The sequence below is a fragment of the Alligator sinensis genome, unplaced genomic scaffold, assembly GCF_000455745.1.
Source record: "Alligator sinensis unplaced genomic scaffold, ASM45574v1 scaffold1121_1, whole genome shotgun sequence".
In the NCBI taxonomy this organism is placed as follows: Eukaryota; Metazoa; Chordata; order Crocodylia; family Alligatoridae; genus Alligator; species Alligator sinensis.
In genome coordinates this window covers 161014-172585 of record NW_005843357.1, presented here as the reverse complement: position 1 = coordinate 172585, position 11572 = coordinate 161014, and the positions used below count along the sequence as shown (strand labels likewise).

Here is an 11572-nt window from a genome sequence, read left to right as displayed (position 1 = left end):
GGGCCCTCCCATCACTCTTGTGGGGCTGGGAACTGGGCAGAGCAGGGGCCGCAGCAGGGACTGGGGAAGGGGTGGGCTGCGGGTCAGGAGCGAGGGGCACCGCTGGAAAATATAGGGGCTGAAGCATAGAAGGATAGCACTTATTGGGGTTCCCCCGGCCCACTTTGCCTTTATCTCCAGGCTGCTATGCCTAGCTTAAAGGGCAGGAGGGCGACACTGAGAAGTTTTCTTGGGGGTGGGATTCAAAAACATATTTTAATACTCTATATGGGTGCACAACATACTTATCATGTATGTAAAATAAACATACGAATATGCATCAAGAAGCAAATATAATGACACGTAACTACCTACAGCTAGATGTCCCCTTTGACGGACAAGGAGTCGCAGGAGGGCTGTGAGTGTTAGGTCTGTATTCTGCACGCGCACCCCGCCGTGCCCCCTTGGCGTCTCTCTCAGACCCACCACCGTTTCCAGTTCTTCCCAGTCAGTCCGCAGCGAATAACCCGTCAGCTCCAAACCCTGTTCTCAAACTGTTAGTATTTTACACCGAGGATCCGCAACTGTCCGCTTAAATTGAAGTGATGTCTCGCAGTTCTTACCCAACAACAACGGGTTTTCATTTCATTTCATTTCATTTTCTCTTTAAAGAAGAAAAATTCCGCGCAAATCTTGCCACCAACCACGCACCTAAGACTGAGCCGGGAGCACGGGACCAGAGGCGGGGCACGCGGGCTTCGCCCCGCCCCCGCCCTCCGGGCCTCACTGACCCCGCCCACACTACCCTCGCAGCCAATCGCGGCGCTCTTCATAGCGCCCAATGGGAACACGAGGCTCCGATCCCGGCCCTGCTGCGCTCCCCGGCCGGGATCCCCGTCGTGCGCGCGCCCCGCCTGCCCTGGCCGCGGGCCCTGCCCGACTTACATCCGACCGAGGCCTTTTTCCTTCTTCTCTGCCTGCCTTTATCTCCCGCCTGCCGCAGCTAGAGGTGCGCGGCCGGAGCCGCTTTCTCTCTCTCTGCCCTCGTCTCTCGGCTGCCAAGCCCGGCTTGAGTCGTAGGGCAGTAGCACGGGGCAGGGTTTTCTTTTCTCTGCCTTTAAAAACCGGCTGCTCCGCGCAGGGTGACGCGCAGGGAGGGCGGCACGGAGCCGGCTTCGTGCCGGGTCCTTCTCTGCGGGCTGCACGCCCCGCTCCAGCCCCAGGCGGGCGGCGCGGAGCCGGCTTGGGTGGCCGCCCCCGGCTCCCCCCCGCAATGCCCGGCGCGGCCACAGGAGGGCGGCTCTGAGCACGGCTTGTTCTCCGTCTTCACCCGCTGCGGCGATGTCCCAACGCGACCACAGGAGGGCAGCACCGAGCAGCGGGTTAGTCTCCCCTGCTAGTGGCTGCAGTGCTCGGAGCGAGCCGCAGGAGGGCAGCACTGAGCCGGGTTTGTCTTCATACCAAGTGTGGATGCCCAGGATACCGATTATATAGCTATTAACTACAGACACTAGTATGCGGTTATATGCAAGGATGATAGATTAATATCTATGGCACTAAAACCATGTATAGAGACAGGGAGACAGGTGCGTATTCTGGACACACACTATCTGCATGTCAGTACATACACACATCCTTATTGGATACATCTTTGTACAATTTGAAGTTTTTTCAAAAGTAAGCACACAATGAATAACACCATCACTTCAACCCCATTCTCAATATTATACTATTTTACACCAAAGATCCCAAACTCTCCCCTGGAATTGAACTGATGTCTTAGTTCATAGTTGGTCGGGTGGGAAGGGACCTGAGCAGATCATCAAGTCCGACCCCCTGCCATGGCACGAAAGAGCGCTGGGGTCAAACAACCCCGGCAAGGTGTTCACCCAGCCTCCTCTTAAAGCCCCCCAGGGTAGGAGCCAGCACCACTTCTCTTGGAAGTTGATTCCAGATCCTAACCACCCTGACTGTGAAGTAGCGCCTCCTGATGTCTAGTCTGAACCTACCCTCCGCCAGCTTGTCACAGTTATTTCTAGTCACTCCTGGGAGTGCTCGGGGGAATAGGGACTCCCCCAATGCCTGCTGGTCCCCCCTGACTAGTTTGTAAACAGCCACCAGGTCCCCCCTCAGCCTTCTCTTGTGAAGGCTGAACAGGCTCAGGTCCCGTCGCCTCTCCTCGTAGGGTCTGCCCTGCTGCCCCCTGACCATGCGGATGGCCTCCTCTGGACCCTCTCCATGCTGTCCACATCCCTCCTGAAATGCGGCGCCCAGAACTGGATGCGCTACTCCACCTGCGGCCTGACCAATGTCGCATAGAGGGGGAGGATCACCTCCTTGGACCTGCTTGAGATGCATCTGTGGATGCATGACAAGGTGCGGTTGGCCTATCCTGCAGCGCTTCCTGAACAACAGGTTTTCATTTCTTTTTCCCTCATTAAAAATGGAAAATGTGGTGCTTTGCAAGGTGCTCTCTAGAGAGGTTTCAGCATCAGCCCAGAAGAAAACATTCCTTTTCGGGGGCCCACGTGCACCCCTGTAGATCACCTCCCACCACATGGAGGAGACAGGGTGGCTCCCCAGGCAGGAGGAGAGAAAAGGGGCACTGGGACAGATAAACAGCTGCTAGCTGCACCACTCCTAAGAGTGTCTCTGACCTCCTCAGCCTCCAAGGTCCTGTCCCAGTCTCACTGACCCTTTCCATCCAGGCCAGCACACCCCATGTCCCCTGCCCGCCCAGCAGGCGGCAATGGCATTGCGCAGCTGAGCTCCTGAGGCAAGGCCCGCCTCTGCCCATGGGGGGCACATGTCCCCATGCCTCCCATGGAGGGGGGTGTCCCATGTGGAGCCGTGCCCCCTAGCCCTGTGCCTCTGGACAACTGACCCCAGCCACAGGCCACATTCACCCCTGCTCCTGCTCCTCCCTCACCACAGGGGCCTCAATCTCCCCTCTGCCCCATCCTTCTCCCCCACCCCTTTCCTTCCACTTCCCAGTTGGGAAAACCCGGAGACCTGAGGGTTGGATCAGGATACCATGAGCCAGAGGTATTTTGACTTTAAAATCCCGAGTCTCATGATGGTTTTGCAACAGTTGGCATTACTGTGACATTACTCCTGCTTCCAGATACTCTGCTCCCAGAAGCAGCTCAGTCTGAAACACCATGAGTAGCGTGGGCAGATCCGGCCTATGGAGGGACTCTGTCCCTGTCTGGCCTACAACGGGTATCTCAGTCCCATCTGGCCCAGGTGCTGTCTGGCCTGGGCTCTATCCCACCACCCCTGAGCACACAGCAGGGCTGCAGCTGGACTGTCTTTATAGGCTGCACAGGCAAAGACGGCTCCTTCCAGTCGCTGCCACCGCTGGCCCCACCCCAAGCTACTGGCAGGGACCCACAAGCATAGCTCTGACCCGGTCTGCCCCTCGCCCGCTCTGGACTAGGCCCAGCAGAGCAGACCAGCTCCAGCCCAGCCTGAACCCATGCACAGAGCCCCAACCCCAGACTGCCCTGCACCTCCTCCAGACTCACCCACCCATGCTGAGCAGCGGCTGTAGCAGTGAGGGCTGAGCAGAAGCTGCTGCTCAGCGTGAGGGAAAAGTGGCTCCACTCCCTTCACAGCTGCCAGGCCCTTCTGGCTGCAACCACTTGGAGCCCAACTGCCCTGCAGCTCCCCTGCACTGCCACCGCAGTCTGCTGGAAGGCCCGGAAGCGGTGGTGATGGTGGTGGAGAGGAGCCCCAGGGCAGCCCAGGTGTCGACTCCAGGCAGCTGCAGCAAGAAGAGCCTGGCCACGGTGATGAGGGGCCGCGTTTCCCCCACGCTGAGCAGCAGCTGTTGCCACTGCTCTGCGTGGCAGGCAGTCTGGAGCAGGGGCACAGTGGGCCAGGGCTATGGACACACGTTGCAGCTGGCCCACTCTGGCCAGGTCGAGTCCAGAACAGGTGCAGGGCAGACTGGGGTAGGGGCTCAGGCTGTGCACTGTTGGCAGTAGGGGGAAGAGCCGTAGGGCACATGGGATCTGGGCTACTTGGGGTGAAGGGTGCCGACCAGCCCGCCGCACCTCCCCAGAACTGCCTTTGTGGCCCACAGACCCAAATAGTTGCCAGCCCCTGGCTTACACCAGCACCGAACATACACAGGAGACACGAGCTGCACAAAGGAGGGGCGAAAAAGGGAACTGAAACACATAAAAAGCTTAAAGCTGAGAGAAGCACAGAGCAGGGGGCAAGGAAGCATTCTCCCCCCTCCCCTACAACTCTCTAAAGGAAGCTGGGAAACAGGGGTGCAGGCCTGCTGCAGACTGGGACAGGACAAGGGATTTCAGGGGAGGCCTTCAGAGGAAGGATGAGACTAGGAGAGGCTGACAGAGGCTGTCAGGTAGGACAGGGTCACAGGGGCTGCAGGGCTAACAAGTGCAAAAGCTTGCAGAGATCAAAGGGCTCAACAACTGACCCAGGCACAGAGAGGGAGAATACAAAGGCGGTGGGGTCTGGGCCCCTGGGATCCTCCGAGTGAAGGGGCAGGCCATTACTTTTGGAGGGCGCTACCAGCAGTCAGAGGCAAGAGCTGCAGTCACTGGAGGGGTTACCGTAGGAGCAGGGCAGGGGAATGGCACCCGCTGGTGCGTTCTGTCTGCTGACTCTGTCAAAGCAGAAGCACGTACTCACCTGTCACCCATGGTGACCTGGCTGTTTCTAAGGGACCACTGCAGGCCCCGCACACCTGTCTGAGTGCCCACAGTGACCCGTTGCACACACAACACCTCCTGGGGGCCCTTTTGCCCCAAGTCCTGCTTCTGTCATGCTGCACCTCCTCGCTGACATACCGGCGCACGAGTAGCCTACAAGAAGGAGCAGAGCCGCGTTAAGACAGTTGAACGCAAGTGAAAATGCATGCGCCGTTAAACCGCACCACAGTGGACAGGCCGACCCGGCACATTTCCACTAGGAGTTCCCAATTCACCAAAGAAATATCACCAGTTTTCTGCACACATTCCTGCAAAAAAGCGTTTCCAAATCACCACATAATTTCCCTCACACAACATAAGCAGACACTTCCCCAATCACCTCCCAGTTGTCCCCAGCTTCCACAACACACCAGTCACACAAAACAGGTCCTAAGTCACCCTAAGATTACCACACCGTGCTACAGACAAGGCTCTTCGAGGGAGTCTCATCTCTTAAATAGCTGGGGAAAACTTTTCTGAGCAAGATTTCTAAAAGATGTCAGATTCCCCCAAAGAGCCCTTTCTGCCCCTGTCCTAGGCCAACCCGGCTCCAGCCGGCACTCCCACCCCCTCTTACCTCACGTTCCCACAAACAGTTCCTATATCACCAGTTTTGCACACAGAACCACCATGTTTCCAAAATAAGTTCCTGTACCACCACGCAGGCTTACCAGTTTTCCACAGAAAACCACACTGCCGCACATTTCCAGAAAAAGGTTCCCAAATCAGCGCAGGGCTCTCCCCACAGCCGCACATCCCCAGACAGTTCCAGAGAAGCCCCTGCAGACCCCGCACAACGTGACCAACTCCCCACAAAAAAACCCACGCGCCAGACTGCCAGAGAAAAGGTTCCCAAGTCATCACACAAAATGGGCGGTTTTCCACGCAAACGTCCACGGGCCAGGCAGCGCGGATCCTATTCGGACCAATCAGGGCAGAGCGCGCACGCAGGCAGCCAATCACCGCGCAGAGCGCTCCAGCCGCTCGGACCTACCTCCGCTAGAGTCCTGCGCTCTGACAAGTCTCTCTGGGTGGGGCCCCACCGCCTGACCAATCGGAGCGCAGCCCTGGCACTTGCCAGTCAACGTGAGTCGAGGGCCAGCGTCTTCTCCCACCGGCCACCAGCCAGTCACAGCGCCCCCCCCCCCCCCTGGGCAGCCAATCAGAAGGGGAAAAAGGAGCGCGCGGACCTGGACCCGCCCGTCAGCCATCAGCCAATCAGGGCGAGGAAGGGCAAACCGGCTGTCCCCACGCACGCGGCCCTCCCAACCAATCCCCGCTGGCGGAAGGCGCCCCATGGAAACGCGAGTCTGGGATCCCGGGCCGTTCCCGCGCGTGTCTCCGGCGCGGCCAGCGCGGACACGCCCCGCCCACGCCGCGCGGCGAGCCCCGAGCTGGGGGCGGACACGTGCACACACGGCGCCGGCCTTGAGGCTTTTCGGATCTTTTATTGTCAATAAATAAGCAGCGCAGACCAGTCTCTGCGAGTCTCCGTCCCGGTCGTGCCCCCGCAAACCCCGTCCCGGGGGCGGCCCCACCCCGGGCCCGGCTTTGCAGTTACAAAAAGAAAGAGACAGGAAAACACCCGGGGAGGGGCTGGGGCAGCGCAGGGGGCAGACGAAGGAGCCCGGAAATGTACAGAAGCAAAATGAGCTGGTAACCCCCGCCCCCCCCATAACCCGCCCAGGGCAGGGAGCCAGGGGCGTGGCAGGAGAGGGGCATCAGGAGATGTGACCGGGGGCAGGGGCTGGAGAACCGGGCCACGGATGGGGGGCAGGGGCTGGACGCAGGGGGGAAACTGCGGATGTCTTCTCTGCTCCGACAGCTGCCCACAGCATCACTGCCGCCGTCTCTTCTTCTCCTCTGCGTCCACTGTGGGGGGAGAAGGGGCCATGAGACATGGAGCAGGGAGGCAACGCCAGCCACAGGAAGTGCAGAGCAGATGCAGAGCCCAGCCCACCAGGGGAAAGGCCTAGCCCCCAGGATCCCCCATCACCCCCAACCTATGGGGCAAAGCCCAGCCCCCAGGATCCCCCATCACCCCCCACCTGGCAGGGCAAAGGCCCAGCCCCCAGGATCCCCGCACCCGCCAAGAGCCTGGAGCAAAGCAGCTGCAGCCGAGCAGCAGCCGCTGGGAACAGAGAGAGGAGCCCACGAGGCCACGGTGCTGGGCTCTGCTCTGGTGCAGGCCAAGCCCGGTGCCACTGCAGGCAGAGACAGCCATCGGCATTCAAAAGGGGCTTGAGATACAAAGGAGTCCATGGCCCTGCCCTGGCCTGTCTGTGGGGCAGCGCCGCGGCAGCCAGCCTCGCCACGTCTCCCCAAGGCACAGGATCAGGGCCCAGAGCTGGGGCCCGGCGGGCACAGCTGCAGGCCTGTGGCCGACCGGAAAAGGTGCAGGCTGCAGCTTCGTGCAGGCAGGACCAAGCCAAGAGGATGCAGCTGCTCCCAGCTCCCAGGAGGCCAAGGGTGCGGGCGGGGGGGTCTCAGACCCAGAAACCGTGGGGCTGGGGAGCGGGCGTGAGGAAAGGACAGGTCACAAAAAACCTGGGTCAACACCCTCCTTCTACCCCGTCCCTGCTGCTGCCAGAGACTGGGCTGCAGGGACTGCACTGACCCCGCAAGGCACCAGAACAAAGAGAGCCAGGGAGTCAGCCGAGCGCATGGAGCAAAGGAGTCCAGGGTCCGGACTTGAGGGCCGCAGAGGGCCGAGGGAAGTAAAGCCCCGGAGGGGACTGGGCTGCTCCTCCCCAGGACAGTGGGTGGGGGGGTGCTGCTGCAGGGGATGGGAGGTGCTGGGCCCCCAAGTTGGCACTCCCATCGTAGCTGGGGATGGACATGGGCGAAGAAAGCCAAAACAGTGTGGCCAGTCCGGCCCGACTGGCGGTGTTCCTGCAGGGCTGAGCCAGGTGGAGGCCCTCCCACAGCTCCCAGCCACTCCCCAGGGGCAGCCACAGCCGCACAGGACAGAGGGCGCAGAGCCGACAAGCAGCCGGGGGGCAGCACGGGGCAGGTACCTGTGAGACAGGACTGAGGAGACGGAGGGGGGAGGAGGAAGTTACGCTACAAAGGGAAAGGACAAGAAAGAGTTAATGGAAAAGGGTGGGGGGGGTGTTCATGGGGTGTCCCGGGGCCTGTGCAGGGAGTAATGGATGGATGGATGGATGGATGGATGGATGGATCAACAGACAGACAGATCCATCCATCGAAGGACAGACGGACGGACAGATGGAAGGAACATGAAACCCATCAAGGGTGGATGGCAGGGCGGAGGGGGACTGGTAGGAACTCTGTCTGGGCTCCCAGTCCCACCCCCCCACAGGTCCAATCCATCAGACCCCCTCCCCATCCTCAAACCTACAAGGGACCTGGGAGTCCAGGCCCCAGCACTACTGCCCCCGCCCCGCCCAACACCTGCTATTCCCCTCCTAGTGCTCAGGTGAGGGCCCAGGCGTCCAGCTCCCAGACCCCACTCCTGGCGTGGGGAGGAAAGTGGGCAGACAACCCAGGCATCCGGGCTGCTCTAACCCCCAGCCCCCGCCCTGCCAGGCACTGGGCGGAGAGCCCAGGCGTCCCGGCTGCCGCAGGGCCCTGGATGGGTGTGAGGGGGAGAGATGAGAGGGCAGGAGATGGTTAGTGCAGGGCTGGTTTTAGGGGGTCCCGTGGAGCGTGAGGCCAGGGGTTCTCACCCTCTAGGTAGTTGCGGGCGACGAACTTCAGGAGCTCGTCAAGGAGGATGACAGGGATGGAAATCTTCAGTACCATCAGCCAGTGTGGCAGGTCCAGTGGCGTGAGCTTGAAGATCATCTGGGGTGTGGTTTGGGGACAGGGGTCAGGGTTGGGCTCTCGGACCGCCCCCCCCTCCCCCCCCAGGTCCCCCCAGCCTGCTGCCGAGTCCATGTGAAGTTGCCCCGGATTAAAAGCATTCCGGACAAACGTGCTCACTGCCCCGTCCTGGGGTGACACCACACACCCACTACACTGCAGTCACTACACGCCAGGTCAGCGATGACCCCCCCTCCCGCCCAGGTGTGCCCTCTATCCGCCACCCATGTGTGTCTGCTCTGACCAAGGTAGGGCCGTGCCTCCAGTGGGTCCGCTCCCCTAGGTTCAACCTCAGGGTGAATTAACCCATTCTGCTCCATGCGCACCAGTGCCCCCCTTCCCCCCTTGCTGGCCAGGCGCTGTCGCTACCCAAAGGCACCCGTGTGTGTGTGCCCCCAACATAAGGTGGATCAAATCCACCGCAGAAGAAAATGCCCTGGGGTTCCGCCCCCCATCCCCCAGGACTCACGGGGAGGGGTTCACAGTAGAGGATGACAAAGTGCAGAGACATGGAGAGGCAGATGGAGCCCATGAGCCAGATGTTCACCCAGGGCGGCATCCGCACCAGTGACTGGTTCTCAGACAGGCTGAGGAGGGAGACAGGGGTCAGGACCCAGCGTCAGGGAGTGGGGTGGAGGGTCAGGGGTCAGTCCATCCTTGCCTGTTGAGGGCGTTGCACATCTCGATGGTGACCAGCACGGACAAGGCCATGGTCATGGGCACAGGGGACTCGAAGATCTCGCACTCCAAGCCCTCAAAGTCCACGTTGTGCTGTGTGCACTGCATGAAGTGCGACTGAAGGGGCAAGGGAGGGTCAGAGGCTGCCTGGCCCAGCCCCCGACAACCCCACAGCGTCCCACCTCCCCCAGCAGCCAGGGGCCCCCCAGATCTGCCCCACAAGGACCCCCGGCCCCTGGCACACACCAGCTGGTAGTAGGTGACGCCTGGACCGTCATCAGCATACATGAACCACCAGGCGGCTGCTCCCACAGTCGCGGCACCCACATAGCCTGCGGGAGGGGGCACAAGAAAAGGGGGGGTGGGCTGAGTGCTGGCATTGCAGCTGAGGCTGCGTGTCCACACCATGACACGAATGAGATCCCCCCCAGCATAAAATCTGATGCTGCGCAAGTCCCCAGTGCATCGCCGTGGAGGTGTATCCTGGGGAAGTGCCAGCATCACACGCATGTGTCTGCCCGCATCACGACAGAGGCATATCCCAGGATAAATGCTGGCATCGCTTGTGCCCTCCCACACTGCGGGGCTCACCTCCGATGGCGAGGTAGCGGAAGAAGAGCCAGCCACTGATAAGCGGCTCCTTGGGGCTGCGTGGCGGCTTGTCCATGATGTCCAGGTCAGGCGGGTTGAAGCCGAGGGCAGTGGCCGGGAGCCCATCGGTCACCAGGTTCACCCACAGCAGCTGCACCGGGATCAGCGCCTCAGGCAGCCCCAGCGCTGCTGTCAAGAAGATGCTGCCGCACATGGACAGACAGACGGGTCAGCCAGACCCAGGCAGGGTAGGGGCTGGGCTGGGCTGGGGGTCCCAGACCCCTGGGTTCTCTGTGAGTGACAGCACCCCAGACACCTGGGGTTCATGTGCAGCCCTGGGAGCACTCACCAGACAACCTCTCCCACGTTGGAGGAAATGAGGTAGCGGATGAACTGCTTCATGTTGTTGTAGATGGCACGGCCCTCCTCCACCGCCGCCACGATGGTGGAGAAGTTGTCGTCTGCCAGCACCATCTCCGAAGCCGTCTTGGCCACGGCTGTACCCGAGCCCATGGCAATGCCAATCTCTGCCTTCTTCAGCGCCGGCGCATCGTTCACCCCGTCCCCCGTCTGCCCAGGGGGCACAGTGTGAGCCAGGACCCAGTGTGTCCTGGGCAGGACCCCCACTAGGTTGCACCCCGAGCAACCCCCCGGGCAGCTCTATACCCCACAGCACTGCGCCCCCATGCCCGGTGCCCCCACGCCCAGCGCCCCGCACCATGGCAGTGATCTCGTCGAATGACTGCAGGAACTCGACAATCTTGGACTTGTGGGTGGGCTCAACACGGGCAAAGCAGCAGGCGCGGCGGCAGGCCTCCCGCTGCTCAGCTGGCGGCAGGTCATCAAACTCGCGGCCCGTGTAGGCGCGGCCTGTCACCTCCTCCTCCTCAGAGAAGATACCGATGCGGCGACATATGGCAATGGCCGTGCCCTTGTTGTCACCCGTGATCATGATGACGCGGATGCCGGCGTCGCGGCACAGCTCGATCGAGCCCATCACCTCCTTGCGCGGCGGGTCCAGCATCCCCACGCAGCCCACGAACGTCAGGTCCACCTTTGCAGGGCGGGGAGGTGAGGGACGGCCTGATCTCTGATCCCTGACCCCAACCCTCATCCCAGCCCCGCCAGCCCACAAACGTGATGTCCACCAGTTCAGGGGGCACTTTGACCCCTGCCCCTGCTCCTAAACCCCAGCCAGGGATCCCAGACTTCCCCTCCCCCAAGGGCTTTAGGGACCCCCAAATCCACCCGCCAGGGCCTTCGATATCCCCCTCTGTCTCCCAGGGCCTTCAAGACTCCCCCAAGTCCCCCATCTCCCCGGGGCCATGAAGCTGACCTCGTACTCAATGAACTTGGCGGAGTCCTCGAGCACCATGTCCTCACGCTTGGGCGGGGTGTCGCGGGTGGCCAGGGCCAGGCAGCGCAGCGTGTCGCGGCCCGTCCCCCACTCCTTGATCACACCCAGGATCTTGTCCTTCACCACTGGCGTCAGCGGCACCCGCGTTGTCCCCACACGCACATAGTTGCACCGGTCGATCACCCCCTCGGGGGCTCCCTACATCGGGGGGGTGGTCAGGGATGGACGCCAGGATCCCCTGGGCCCACCCCAGTGTCAGTTGCCCCCATTCCCATCCACGATGGGAACAGGATGGGAACCCCCCACCTCCAACACTTGTAGGGAGGGATCAGTGGTACCCAGGGATGCTGGTCGCCATGGGAACAGGAGGGGCAACCCCTATCTCCATCACTTGGGATGGGACATGGCATGGGGAGGG

The 11572-nt window shown here is 61.4% G+C and overlaps 1 protein-coding gene across 2 annotated transcripts in view; it reads right to left on the bottom strand.

Annotated features, from left to right (window-relative positions):
- Window positions 1-6131: 6131 nt before the first annotated feature.
- ATP2A1 (ATPase sarcoplasmic/endoplasmic reticulum Ca2+ transporting 1) overlaps window positions 6132-11572 on the bottom strand; it is an 11585-nt gene continuing 6144 nt past the window's right edge. The window contains exons 14-23 of one of the 2 annotated variants that reach the window (XM_006038437.2): window positions 11134-11352; window positions 10516-10851; window positions 10147-10367; window positions 9798-10000; window positions 9453-9538; window positions 9190-9323; window positions 8998-9115; window positions 8393-8510; window positions 7721-7766; window positions 6132-6575 (exon numbers count right to left, since the gene is read on the bottom strand). In XM_006038437.2, coding sequence (XP_006038499.1) covers window positions 7762-7766; window positions 8393-8510; window positions 8998-9115; window positions 9190-9323; window positions 9453-9538; window positions 9798-10000; window positions 10147-10367; window positions 10516-10851; window positions 11134-11352 — 1440 coding nt within the window. In that variant the 3' untranslated portion in view covers window positions 6132-6575; window positions 7721-7761. The remainder of the gene's footprint in view (window positions 6576-7720; window positions 7767-8392; window positions 8511-8997; window positions 9116-9189; window positions 9324-9452; window positions 9539-9797; window positions 10001-10146; window positions 10368-10515; window positions 10852-11133; window positions 11353-11572) is intronic. The other variant, XM_006038436.3, reaches the window with a different exon arrangement.